The sequence below is a fragment of the Parus major genome, chromosome 3, assembly GCF_001522545.3.
Source record: "Parus major isolate Abel chromosome 3, Parus_major1.1, whole genome shotgun sequence".
In the NCBI taxonomy this organism is placed as follows: Eukaryota; Metazoa; Chordata; class Aves; order Passeriformes; family Paridae; genus Parus; species Parus major.
The window spans coordinates 41,777,989-41,792,784 of record NC_031770.1 but is presented as its reverse complement, the minus strand read 5'-3'; the positions used below and the strand labels follow the sequence as shown (position 1 = coordinate 41,792,784).

General features: G+C 42.0%; 1 protein-coding gene across 1 annotated transcript in view; it reads right to left on the bottom strand.

Annotated features, from left to right (window-relative positions):
- Positions 1-485: 485 nt before the first annotated feature.
- The window catches only part of PGBD5 (piggyBac transposable element derived 5), a 64,683-nt gene continuing 50,372 nt past the window's right edge, over positions 486-14,796 (bottom strand). The window contains exons 7-9 of the mRNA XM_015622427.3: positions 11,358-11,555; positions 5,799-5,904; positions 486-4,324 (exon numbers count right to left, since the gene is read on the bottom strand). Coding sequence (XP_015477913.1) covers positions 4,129-4,324; positions 5,799-5,904; positions 11,358-11,555 — 500 coding nt within the window. The 3' untranslated portion in view covers positions 486-4,128. The remainder of the gene's footprint in view (positions 4,325-5,798; positions 5,905-11,357; positions 11,556-14,796) is intronic.

Sequence of the window (14,796 nt, the reverse complement as noted above, 5' to 3'; positions counted from 1 at the left end):
TTGTACTTCTATAAACCATAATTCCTAGACTAAATGTATATAGAAGGGCTGGGGATAGAGAATAGAAACAGAAAATGGAGATAAGATTTCTTTAAATTGTGCCCTATTGTCAAGTGTATAGATGGGCTGAAGTAAAAAGCGGCAGAATTCCTGCAAGCCCTTGAAGCATTTTTCAACTAAGACAACAGTGGAAACCACTTCCCAGTGGCCTCTAAGCTCTGGCAAGAGCGGTATCACACACTGGGAAATGTTTCCAAGAATGGATCGTGGCACAACAGACATTTCCTGAAAGAACTGTGCATAGAAGGTGGTCGGTACGTCTCACTGATGGTCCCGGTTCTTTGAAACAAAGTTTGCATACCATGAACAAGTAATTATCAGTTTTTAGAAGTACATGTCAGTCAGTGAAAATTCAATTCAGAAGGAGAGAAAGGAGCTGTGCTGTGCTCCCTTCACTACTTCAGTGTCAAACTTATTTTTTTTCCTGAAAAAGTTTAGAGACATTGCTCTGTGACCTGGTCAGCATTTCGACTGCATTTTACCTACTGCTGAGTTCTCAGATCTCTTACCCAGATTGTCTTAAGGCTACAAACAACCCAAACTATCATTTCACAAGCTATTGCACAATTAGACACACACACACTATAACGAGCATCCTTGCACTACTTTGAGACTTTTTTCCTCCCCTTTAATTACAGAGAAGCTTTAATGTTACAAGCAGTTGGGGAACCAAATCTGAGTAAGCCAGTTTGCAGTAAAGGAAATAATCCTACACAGGCTGAACTGCAATTGACAAACTTTTAAAGCCTTTTAAAAATTATCCTGTATCTTCTTTAATTCCTTTGCCTTGGTTGTTGTAACAGAAAAAGTGCAAGATGCTTTTTCAGCAAGGAGAAATCTTAACTTTCCCCAGCCCTATCCACTCACTTCCAGTCAATAAAAGGAAAAGATGAAGGGGAAGAGTCATCTGTAGATATAGACTAGACTTTGGTGGCTTTTGCTTGTCGGCTTCGAGAGCCAAAATCCAGGCATTTTTGTACATACAAATATATATAAATATTTTTGCTTACTTATGGAATGTTTGTGCATGATAAGAACAACAGTTCAAAATGATGAGGGATAGTTAAGGCTAAGAAAATGAAATTCATTGCAAAGCTATAATTTTGTCTTCATTTTTCTCCTTTACAAAGGAGACTAAAGCATCTTCCCTGTAATAGTCAGCCACTGTGTAATCCCCCGTCAACACCAATTCTAGGGAAAACTACTCAGGACCCAGTCCCTGAGGCAAAAAGCTAGGATCTCATGATTTGAGCTCAAGTAATCCACATAATTAACTGCATACATTGGTGAAAAGTTAAATATTCCAAGGCCTCAGGCCTACTGTCACCTAAAAAAGAAAAGGCATTTTGTGTATGGGATGGCCTAGATCCAGGCCTTTAAGCATACATAGTTATGTAACAATTGGCCAAGGGCTCCAGATTTATCCCAGGGGCCTACAACATAGCTGGAGAGTGGTCTGCCTACTCCTCAGAAATGCCAAGTGGCTCCAAGGTGGTCTTGGAAACTATCCCATGTCTGCTGGGAGCAAGGGTATCCTGCACATACCCCAGCACGGCATGGGAGTGTAAGGAAGCAGCTACTGTTCGTTTAAGCCATCCCATCAGCAAAGTTTCAGCAAAACTTTTCCTTACTGCCCTAGTTTTAACTACCATATAAATTTATGGGATGTAATGAGCTAGTAGCTACACTTCCTGATCCAATATAGGCTGGCTTTGTCTGAAGCAGGGAGCAATAAGAACACACTCTGTAATTTCCTGAAAAAAAGGAAACTGTAGGTTTATATTGCTGAACATTTATTTTTCATGCTTCAGGCTAGCTTCTTTCTGCCTTTGAATACTTAGAAGACTGACAAGAACCAGCTATCAAACACACTCAGTCTGAAGAGGGGTGGTCTCCATTCTCTGCAGGGCCAAGAAATTTTGAACTCATCCTTGGGTTTCTGTGCAGCTTGGCACTGTCAAGGGCTAGAGTGGTACCAACCCACCCCCTTCTTTTGTGGAGGTCTCAGTGCACAAAGTCCTTTCTCTCATGTTTCCTGGTTGGAGACCTCGTGGACTGAGAAGTGAAAAGGAGGCTCAGGAATGCCTCTGCTGTTCATTGTGCAGCTGGCAGGCAGAGCAGGATGTGTGGGACAAGCTCCTAGCTGTAGCACGAGCAGAACCACCATGGAGTTGGCCATCCCCTTCTCTCCTTGCAACCAGGTGAGATCTGCCTCTAGGCCTATGCCAAACAGTAAGACTTTGGTGGAAACAGAAAGGTGTCAGTGCAAGGATACTCCATGGGCTAGTCATTCATTTACTAACCCCTGCTGGATTCTTCCTCTGTTATTATTTACATGCTGTGCATTTGCACGTCACAGAACGATGAAATCTGAGGAGTTTCCACATCTATGTTGGTTACCCTCTATTGCCTCTTGCCAGACAGATACATGTAACCTGGTAAGATTTACACTGATAAATCAATCATTCACTCCATTCCTCTTGAATCAACTCGAGTCATTCTTTGGGAGTCAAACTTTTCAGGCTTGGGGTCCTCTAATCAACATGGTTTTTGCCCTGTAAATTAATGCAATTCATCATTGCTAACCTTCAGAATATGGAGTTTTTTGATGAGTTGTGGACTGAAATCAATAAAGTGTAGAGGGCAGGGTAGTACTTCCCGTCAGTATTGATTCCCTGGTTTCAATCATACCTCTCTCTTGGCATTGCTTTCTGAAACTCCAGTGACTTCCAAATTCCACAAGCACCAAAACATGGCCTTGGCCACCAGCTCACGATGATGCTTGTCCTCTACAGTGTCACTGAGAACAGAAGAACTCTTTGAGCTTGCTCTGTTGTTTAAACAAGGTTTAAGGTTGGTTGCAACTGGACTTCTTTCCTTCTCTAAGACACAATGCTACGTTATTTTGCTAAACATGTAATCTGCTTAATTACAACTACTGTGACAAGCCCTGAACTCTACCAAAAAGAATTCCTACAGAACACCCCACAGTGATAATGGGAAACACTTGGCTATTAGTGACTTTTTTTTTCCTCTGCCAACTGTGTGCCAAACAAAATTCTAAAGTGGACCAAAAAGGTCTTGACAGTTACCAAAGAAAAAGCAAGAAATTGCTGTTCTTAAAACTTTAACAGTCCATTACATTAGCTATTTAAGCAACATTTAAGATACAGTTGAAATCAAGAAAAAATATAGTTGATATATTTTGATTTCTCACCTGTACACTGACCGTGGCAGTTAAGACGTGAGGCAGTATTACTTACTGGTTTACTCACTGCTAATACTTACAGTATTAAACACTGTTTATGTATAAAACATTTCATCCTGGTTAAAAAAGAAAAGCAGTGTAATGTATTTGTCATTTTAAATTCACGGATGTAATTGGTTTCTCCTAATTTTCCTGTGTTCTAACTGGGATCAAATTGTCTTATGTTACATTAACAAAACAAGGGGGGAAAAAAAACAACACAGAAAGAAAAAGTCACGACTGGTCTTCAGGTCCTGGCTGCCTGCCTGTGAAGGTGGTGTTTGTCAAGATGCCTGCTGCAGTGCTCCTGTGCTGGGCTGCTCCGCCTGTCCCAGCGGAGGACGGCAGTGACGCCTCGCGGGACGGCAGCCGCGCTCAGCCACAGCCCACACTGCAGCCTCACGGGGCTTGTCCCGCAATTTAGTACCTCCAAGGAAGGGCAGAGTTTCCTGTAATACCTGTCTAGGACTGCTGAGCTGTGCCAGCTTCTGACAAGCTCTTGGCCCAAGAGGAACTTTACAAGATGACCCTGTTCAACAAATAGCATTGAGATGATGGCTAATTTAAGTCTGTTTTGGGTGTACAGATTCCCACAGGGCATTCACATATGCATTTTGTGTCAGCTTTTCCAGTGCCACCTTCTGCATGACATGTTTACATCCAGCTGATACTAGGAGCACAGTTTGCACCTCTCTAGTGGCATCACTTGGCATTTTTGGATGACAGCACTGGTGGTGTCACAAGTTCCTTGCTTTGCCACTCCAGGTGTGGTATCTTCTGCTTTCCCTCCAGCCCCTGCCTACGCCACCAAGAGCAAAGCATCAATGGGTGGGTGAGGTGTCCTCCAAGCCCAGAAGCTCCTTTACAAGTCTTTCACCAAACTGTGCCCGGCTGTACCTTGTCACATGGTAGGCCTCTGACATTTTGTAGAGGATGTAGGCATTATTTATAGCGATGCTGATGGCAAACCAGAACACTTGTTGCCAGGTCTTGTTTGGTTTGTGAGAAATGAAATACCTAAAAGCCAAGAAAGGAGAGAAAAACACTGTTCAGCCAAACAATCGCAGCTGGGATGCAAGAAATCACCCCAGACAAAGATCCTGCAGTCCCAAAGGAGAAGCAGACTTGGGATTTAATGCCTGGTTGAAGTACTATTTAAAGAAATTTTGCACAATGTATTTGACAGTCATTTACAGTGAATTTGCACAATTTTGGAGATTTCTGTTAGTGTGTAAAAGAACAGACCTCCTTGCTCTCAGAAGCAAACTGCAGCAATACTCTCACCTCTGTAACACTCCACGTCAATAAGAGTAGTGATAAACATTCCTTGAGCTCACCCATGACAAATATCCTTGTGATGTAGAGGAGGGAGCTGTAGGTCTGAATCCCTTCAATTTGTAACTAAAAAAAAGCCTCAGTCACATTACATTACAGTTTTGGAAAGCTTGCTGATGCTTCTCCTCATGTTTATTGTGAGCAAAGAATGATTGCTGCTGCTGTCAACAGTAGGTGGGAGGATGTGGGGGTAGAGCGAGAGCGTACACTGCTGGTAGGTGGACCACAAGGCAGAACTAGAAAGAACTGATATCTTTATATTTAGGTTCTGACTAATTCTAGGACTGCCAGAATATTCTCTCTTCAGTCATAAGATTTCCCCTTCTCCCATTTTCCTACTTTGATTTTTTAGTAACCATTTAAATCTACTACCCCAGCTCTTTTCTGCATTGATTTCCTCAGATCAGATCCCAACATCATCCTCCAGCGACCACCTCCTCCTCTTTCATGTATTCTACTGAATTCTTGCTGCCTTGCCCAGAACTGGCTTGAAAAATCTGTGCTGCTTTTTCTCTCTTCTCAATTTCTAGTTCTTGAAATCTTCTGCACCTCATTGCTATTCCCACAGCCAAGCTTCACTAATGCTATTCTTATTCACTTCTGTTCCTCCCTGCTACATTAAGAGCTAACACCAAGGACACCAACTGGAATTCAGGAGCCAAAAGTTACACATTCTGCTCTCTCATCATATATAGATCAGCTTTACATGTGTAAATGAATGTCTTTTTTCTTCTGGCTCCAGGTGATGCAAATATCACCAGGACAGATTATCAACCATCTACTGTTAGAGGTGGAGAGCTGAGTTAGCCTGAGAGACTTGTGGGGCTGCTAGACCCTTGTTGATTTCTCTATCAGTCTGCTGGTTCATCCTCCCATCACTTCTTAAAAGTCATTTATACGATGCAGAGGACCTGTGTCTCAACATTTCTTTTTTTTTGACTGATGGATGGGTGGATAGAGCCAAACCAATACCAGCAATGCAGTTCTTGCTTTGGGCAGAGCCAGCATCTGATCTTTGATTTAAACAGAAGTTCTGCCAAAGACTCAGTGAAAGCAGCATTGGGCCCTCGGATTCAGCTCAACATGAACTCAAACCTTGCAGCAACAGAGAAGGTGTGAAAGAAGTACACATAAACATGCACATCTTCTTACTTACTTGCTGTATTTATCATCATATTTGCAGATATAGCTAAGGTGAGCAGCAAAGGCTTCAACTGCCAGCGGGCATGGAATTTCTCCGCTTTTTCTCTTAATTATAACTCCTGCATCAATTAGAAACATAACAGTTTTAAATTGACATCATAATTCTAGCAATTGAAAAATATGTTTTCTATATGTGGTTTATAAAATAAACATTATTGATAGTTTTCCCCCTAAAGCTGGAAAAAACAGAGATGCTAATTTGATTTCTTTTCCCACAGATAGTACACTGAGCAAGCGGAAGGGGAAGAAAAGGGATAATTTTTCAGTTGGAAATGCAAAGATGTTAGACACAAACATCTTTGCCATATATTCAAAGGAACCCACACATTACCATAGTCCCATAGTAGCCCCCTACAGACAGTATTAGTCTCTTTTTTTTGGGTCACAAGAAGTCTTGGTCACCTCTCGAGCAGCAACTTGCTGTTATATCCTTTGAATTCTGGAGGTTCCAAATTAGTCCCTTGAAATTAAATCCTTTTCTTATCTCCACCCATGGGGGCCAAGAGCAACCCACCTCTTCAGTGGGTGCCAATTGACACAGAGAAGAAAATGCAGTAAGAAGGAGCCAACTGGCTGAACTCAGTGAAGCCAGAAGTGAAGCTGGTGGGTGATCGTGGTCTCTTTGAAATGAAAAGCAGCCTGGCTCCTGCTGTGGGGAGCCAGAGCTCAGAAGCACCCGTAGGTTGTTCACTGGAGCTGAGCACACATTTCTCTGCCTGAAAGTGCTGCTTCCTGTCCTGCCTGGTCAGCTGGCTTGGTAATTCAGCTCATCATGGGGGATGGCCATCCTGCCTACTGCAGGAATCTGTGGAAAGGCAACAGGCACCACCCTGCAGCCTTCTACCAACCACTCTTTGCACAGACAGATGCAAGAGCAGGTTATTCCAACAACAGGCCCCATTCCCTCATGTGGTCTATCTTTGATCTGGTCTTATCCAACACTAGGGCAGTATTTTAAGTCCAATGCCCTCCTAAGAAACCCCACCAGCTCTTTCCTGATTTTTTGCTCCTATCCTTCTTCCCCCTTCCTGGGGAAAGCTCCCTGTAGGAAGGAAGGGTGGGTAAAACAAACTTAGAGCATAGGAGTCTGTTCCCTAACTTTTGACCTCATGCCCTCACAGGTTTCAATTGTTGGCTCTCCAGGGTATGGAGCACCACTTAATCCACGGCTACAGCACACTGCTGAGCCAGGCTCCCTTCTCTCAGGTACAACACTGTTTTCTCCAGGTCTAGAGAAGCACAGGTTTGGTTGCATCCTTTCTCAGCATCATCTCAGTACAGGTACAATCCTTGGCTTTTTAATTTCTCAGGCTTTCAAGAAAACTTGCTTCGCTGTCCTCCTGCCAACTCTTTTACAATGGGCCCTAAAATGCTACTCACGTTTTGATTACATACTTCACCATTTCATTCCTCCAGCTGGAAGTCTCATTCCATCCATTATCTCTGTCAAGCCCCCTGTGCTGTCCTAGCTGGCAGACTCTATTTTGAAGCCAGTATGTGACACATACTAAATGTCATATTACAGCTGAGCCATGCAGAAATTTATTTCGGGTGTTTAAAGTCTGATCTTCCAAGAGTCCAAAATTATATTACCTCTGAGTTGTTCAATACACTCTCCTTTCACCTTTGCCTCCTCAAGCTGAGTGTAAATTTAGTCCAAGAAGCAGGGGGAAAAACCAATCAAACAAAAAAATTCTTCATTACATTGATGTGTGAATATTATAGTGTTGTTTTGATTCTTTTAATGAGTCCTACACATATCTGGCCAGCATGAGGTAAAATGGAACTGATACACCACCAGCCTGCTGCATTAGTGCTGCAAAATCACTTGCCATCTCATCAGAGAAGGTAAGTATGTTCCTGGTACAAGTGTTTAAAAAAAAAAAAAGAAAAAAATCACCTTCTTTCTCCTCTTGCTCTCTTCTCTTTCTTCCCCTTCTCTTTCTTTGAAGGTTTGTATTTCCTTTGCAATTTGCTTTGCATTCATAATCTTTAAAAGAATGCATTGCAGTGACAGAACCATATACTCTCTATCACTTCCTATTATATTCCCCATAATATTCCCCTGCTTTGAGAATATAAAAAGCTTTATAGGCATACTATTTTTAGCCTTTCCTAGGCTTGTTTCATAGCCACAGCCCACCTTCCCAGGGAAGGCACCTGCCAGAGCTGGGTCATTCCTAGCTGCAGGTCTCTGTGGCAAGTGGTCCTGAGCCAGCTGACTCATTGGCACATCCGATGAGCCACTTCCCCTCCTGGTCCTCCCCCAGCACTGCTGTGTTCCCATCCCTGGCAGCACTCCAGGGAACACACCACCTGCACTGCAGCCACAGCCTGCCTTTGCTTCCATGCTGGAAAGAATGCTGACTGCCAGCCTCCATCCTGTCGCCATAGAAAGGCACCAGCTTCTAGCTTTGGGGTTCTTCTAACACTTTTATCTTTTTAATTTGAATTTTTAAGCTGTATGCTTGTGAAGCAAAGCTTGGGAAACACTACCTCAAATAAAACAAGCCAAAAGACAAAGGTTTACATATGTTTGTTTCCTCAAAACACTTATCCTAAGCCTATCTAGAATCATACTTTTTTAAAAGTGGGAGGCCCACTAATACACCAGCACTTGCATCCATCTTGTCAAACCCTGAGATTTCATAACAATATAAAAGAAGGGGCATTGCATGACTCAAGTGCTATCTGGCTTTTTATCAGGACTTTGATTTCTTACAGTTCTTTATCTGAATTGCTGACATTCAACAGTGTTCTATGCTTAGTTATTGACTGTTGAGCTTTTAAGTACAGCTATTTGGTGAAGAGCACCTGTGGAAGGTCTCAGAAAGAAGCTACTTAAAAAGATCTTGGGTTCAACAGTTTTTTGCTGAAGATATTATTCTGGTCATCCAACTGTGCAGCATGTGAGGTTGCAGCCTGCTCTATCATGCTACACATGAAAGGTAGAAAAGAACCCAACAGCCGAGATGCTGGCGAAGGGGCACCAGATCTAGAGTGAAAAACCAAAATGCAGCCTTGTCACACAGATGGGGAGATTTGGGCTAGCACACAGATGACCTGCTTTAAAATAAGGTAACTTTTTAATCTCTGGTCCCAATCTCTTTTGAATTCTCACTTCTCTAATAGAAGCACAAGGAAAAATTAAAGTTTAAGAACAATTAAAAATCTGACTGGATTTCATTCTAGGCAGAAACAACATACTTGATACCAGTATCTTGAAGCTGGATATGTGCTTACTCTCCTTTAGCAAGACTAAAGGAATTAGATCCATCCTCGAGTATCTGAGATGATGTATTATGACATGCTGGTTTAAAACATCCATAATAAATAACCTGCTGCATCTAAGAATAGTATTCACAGATCTGCTCTGACAAGTTTACTGCCCTCCTGGTGCTTCTGGCTTGGGTGGGATTTGCACTCCAAGTACAGGCAAGATTTACCCTCTTGACTTTTCTTCAAATTGCAATAAATAGTTCATTATTAGCTATCTCCACCTTTTTTCTCATCCTAAGTGTTCTGTTGACCATCTTTTGCCTTCTGTTTTTAAGGTTTTCTCTTTATGGCCTCCTTCAGCCTGTGCACATTTACACTCAGCCAAGGGCAAACACGCACTGTGCATCACCAGACAACCCCACTGGCACCCCGTGTGGGTTTTAACCCTGTCAAACTACCTCCTCTCCCATGTAACACGTGCTGAGCATGTCTGTGCTACAGGCCTGCCTCAAGGAGCACAGATTTCTCCTCTTCCTCCTCTATATTTACATGCCTTAGAGGAGACTGGTGGTCCAGCTTCTCTTGAGTTGGTTTAAACTATCTTTGCTGCACTGACTTTAGTGATGCCAAATCAGAGGCAAGCAATCTGGTCTCTTGCCTTCCCACCGAGCTTCCATCTGTTCCCATGTCCCTGCTAGAGACTCTTTGCCCAGCATCACTCTTTAAAAAGCCAGTCTCTGTTTTCTGCTCTGATTCACAGTGAACTATGTCAACTGTCCCAGCCAGCATTTGGTGAGCAATGAGTTGGGAAAGCCTTGTCCATCACACACAAAGGTTGTAATCATAAATACTTCACACACACCACCTACAATCCCATCTATGCCAAAACAAACCCAAGGTCAATCACAAGCACAACAGCTCACACCTCCATTTGCTGCTTTTAAAGGATGCTGCCAGCACAGACTGCTTTTGCTCCTCTTTTTAACAGGGCAGTTAACACTGATGTTTATAAACAGATTATTTTCCCAATATTTATTAATTATAACCAAATGTTCCAAGCTAGTCTGTAAAAAACAAGTAGCAGTTTGTAGTGATAACTCTTGTCCAGTTAATGCTGCTGAATAATCTAAATCCAGCAAAACCAGCACAAATCCTGATGGTGAAAGCCCCTCACAGGGAGCTACATTGCTCCAGAGACTGGCTTCAGCAGGGTCTCCAAGTGTCATACTTCCTTCACATACACATTTTCAGCATCTGTGCTCAGATATCAGTCCATCTGAATCACCAAGTCCTCACTCTTCTGGGATGCTCAGCACAATTCTTCAGGATCAGCCATGCTTTGCTAAGGCAATGAGCCTTCTGGCAAGGCACTGAACAACACACAAACTCAGCTTTCTCAGCTTTATCATACAGTAATTCTATGCCTTAGCTTTGCTTCTGCAATCTATACACACATGTGAGAGTTGCTTGGGATTCAGAAAATGACTGTAGAAAATGCCTCTGAATTGGTGGCTTTATATTTAAATGTTTATGTTATACTCATTTGTCTCTGGCAGTTATACATAAATCTGAATCATAAAAATTGTAAGAAACTGAAACAACATTCTTACTGAAAAACTAATTTCAAGTAGTTAGTCATTGCATCTTACAGAAGTTTCCAAATGTTCTTAAAACTATCTTATACTTTCAAAAAGGAAAATATTTCTGTAGCAAGAAGCTCTCTGTAATTATCTGAACTATCCAAATTATCTGTTTTGGTTTCTTTTCATCGACTGCCAAAATCAGTTTAACGTACAGCAGGAAACCTTAATCATGTCTACTTCTGGCAAAAAAGATACTTGTTTGTGGCTAAGTTATTACTAGATAAGAAAAAATTAATTGTAGGGTCTGCTTTGGAGTTCAAAGTACATCACAATGTTTATTAATTCTTCTGTAGCAGCAATCCTACAAGATGCTTTGCAAATGAGGCTAATATCGTCCTATGCAGTAATCACCTTCTTTTCTCTGACTATCAGCAAAGATATCATCTTTATCCCTGAAAGGATAGTGCCTCCACCAGCTCAGGCAAGGAGGCTGCATTAGCAATAGGCTTTTTAACCTTTGTATGGGAAAGAAAGAATAGCTGTAGGAAGATACAAAAGGAAGTAATCACTACAGCTACTGTTTATCTAGAAGGTATGATCAGTTACAATCAAGCTCTTTGTTCAGGCTTATTATCAATCTCAGTGACTCACTTTGGCTTGTGACTTAAAGCATGTGCACTTTGGAGATGAGAAGCAGGAATATTGCTTACCTTGTTGAACTGGAGAATAGGCGTTGGTCAGAAAACGAAAGTGCCCTTTATTGTACCAGCAAATCAATGACATGTTTCCCTTCATTCTTATTCTGTACTGTCCTCTGGACTGTGGAGTTGCAGAATTGTTCAGCATGGATGGAGGTAGGCCTGTGCAGTCGCTCTTCCTGGTGCTCAGCAACCCACAGCAGTAAATCTCTGCATGTGAACAAACACATTCCCTATCAGCAAGCCACTGCATGGACACAGAGAGCAAAACCAGCAGAGGAAGCCTGAAGAACCTCTGCAAGAACTTTCCCCACAACCTTCTAGTCCAACAGATATGTCAGCCAACTGGTTTTCTTCTGTAACACCAAAGATTTGTGTCCTACAGACAGGTGCAGAAAGCTTGATCTTGCATTGAAATATATTGACACCCCCTGCACTGTTACAATGAAACAACATGAAAAAAAATTCAGGGTATTTTCTTAGTTGTAACACCTATGATCTGTGTTTAACATTACACCATGTTGAAAATTGGTCTGAAAAATCCCCCAGTGGTGATATGCATTATGGGATAGATCAGAATTTATGATCCAAGAGAAGCCTGGATATTTAACTAAAAGAATAAATTTTGGAGGGAGCAGGGAGGTAGGGAAAGCTGTAGCATCTCAGATGTTAACTGAAATAATTTCTCCTACATGACTCCTATGATGCTTTTAGTCACAATAGTTTAATCTACTGCTTCACTGTGCTGCCACGTTCTTGCTTTTTAGCTCAATGCTCCTTGCACCTGCATCATCTGCTTTGCCAAGGAAATGCTGCTTAAGCAGCCAAAAACCACTAAAACCACTGGTTGATTTTAAAAAATGCACATCCCAGAAGGATAGAGAAGATGGAAATTCAAGTTCAGTGAAAACTGATTTCAGGGCACTAAAACAAGCACTGATCTTGTCCTGCACGGACACCAGAGGCTCTTGCAGGAGACACAGTCTGTTGCTCACTGCTTCTTGGCCTTTTCATATGTGAAAGAGGCAATGAATAAAATCTAACACCACAAAATGAATCTCAGTACAGCCAGGTGGGCACAAACAAGGTTTGAAAACAACATTAACAACAATACCTAAATTTTCCATTAGGCTGTGAAATGCTAACAGCCTGTTTCTGTTAGTCCAAGAGAAGCAGATCTTCTCGATCAAATTTTCCCCTGACTCAAAGAAATCTTGGATGGAAATTTCCATCGTCTCCCTCAGTTTTGTGTTAACCCATTTGAGTGGAAAAAAACAGTGGGCATGGAAGCAGGTGACATCTGTGCACATCTTGTGGTGGTTTAAAGCTCATCTGTCAGCTAAGTCTGCTTGATCAAATTTTCCATCATGCTGAATTTTGCATGATATCCTTACAGTGGAAATGCAAAGTCAGAATGCAGTGTCTGGCTTCCCCTAAACACATTACCTCTGTTCTTATGTTTCCATAAACGTGTTACCTTTGTTCCTGGATTTCCATTTATGTGGCTCATCTGCCTCTGTCTTTCTGGAAGCACCTAAGTTCTTGAGTGCAGGTGCAGCCTTTGGTCCATATAGCGATTGGCATGCTGAGCATCCACTCAACAGCTCACAGACACGACAGAAGTACTAATAAATTAATTGCATATACTCATGCATTGGTCCAGTTGCTGTGGGCAGATGTACAAGGAGCTACAGCTCTTCCATCAGAAATTTAAACCACCTTTGAGAGAAGAAGGTCAACCAACACAGCAATGGGAAAACTTCATTCTCAAGGGAGAAACCTGCACTCCACCAGTTATTTCTAATGAATGAATCAATCCCTGGAAATCTGTAAGCTCCTTCCACAAAAGACAAAAGCCTGATGACAGCAGGCTTACAGTCATTATAGAGAGAACTGCATCTTGAGTGGAAAGATGATTTTTTATTTTTCTTTTAAAAAATTTCTTCTGTTCCTAAGAGGTACCAAAACAGTGTAGGCCATGTACCTGCAGACTTTGCCATTAACACAGCAAACATTTATAAAGCTTTCTTCTAGCCAACATTAAGATCTTCCTGCTCTGATAACAAGCAAACCTGAGAAGAATCTCCTTAGCTGCCCAGAGTTTGTTATTCACTGAAATGTGATACTTTTTCCAGGAGACTGCAATGGAATAAAACAAAGCTAATAACTACATTGTTGTGCTAGAGCTTCAAAACAGCAACAGCAATCTCTGAGATCCCATAATAATTAGTTGTAGCCTTTCCTTTTTTAATAGCAATAAGCTTGCAGAAAACTTCCAGCAGATGTTTCACTCCTCATGCAGAATAATGGGAACAATTTTCTCTCTAAGGAACATATCGCGTAGCCTTCCTGCTGTACAGCCTAGAAACGTGCAGCACTTCTGCACATTTACTAGCATCTCTCATCATGGACAAAACCCTTAATCTGCTGTAGGGGTTTTTAAAACCACCCAGTTACTATAGCAATGGAAGCAACAAAAATTACACCCATCTGGCTTAATGAAGTTTTTGTGTGTAATTAAATCAGAATCACAACAGGTGTTTGCTGCACACACACAGGAGTCAGTGGAGTCTCTCTCACAGAGAGCGTTGTTCTCTGGTCTTCTTAGACTGCAGGTGCAGTATAAATGAATATACCTAAGATAGTTTAGCAAAAAAGAAGAAATGTGGTGTAGTCACCCAAAACTCATTCCCAGAGTCTCCAGCCTCCATAGAGCTTGTGCTGAAGCCTGTTTCACCACATCTTCACTAGTATAGTTCAAAAAGGCCATCAGGCTTGAGCTAATTCAGGCAAAAATACACATCCTGCAATCACTTAGTCTGCATGCAACACTGGGTCAAGTCAGAGCTAGAAAACCAGGGCGGGGCTGCTATGAGGAGCAGAAGTGAGCTTGCTTTAGTCCATGTGCAGGAGTTGCAGGATCCTATAAATCTTCTGGGAATGCCATGGTCAACCAGGCTGGCAGCTCTTCCAGCTTTGCCAACACCAGCCCCTCTGCAGAACACAGCCAGCTGCTCCTGCTGGTTCAGAACATGCAGAAGGGACTTTCAGGGACCACACGTTTAAGGGAAGCAAAGAACATGGGCCTTTAGGAGGTTTTGTCCTCTACAAAGGACATTACTAATGCTTAGAGAGGGGGAAAAAGGGATGTGACTATGAATGAAAGTCACAGCAAATAGCAGTGACAACTGTCTGTTCACAGAACAGAGAATCTGGGGCATTTCAGTGCAGGTTTCCAGTTCTATTCAGAGACCAGTGAGAGAAATTCTTTGTATGTCCCCTGGGAAAAAAAAGAGGTCTATTCAGGGTTTTGATTCCGAAAAAGATCAAAGTGTTCTATCTTATTTTCTGAAGTTTTCTCAGTTCTTGGTATCTTCATGTAGGTCTTAGAATCATGTTCACTGACATCTCTTTATATTACAAGGCACACTATTGTCTACTGTGATACAGT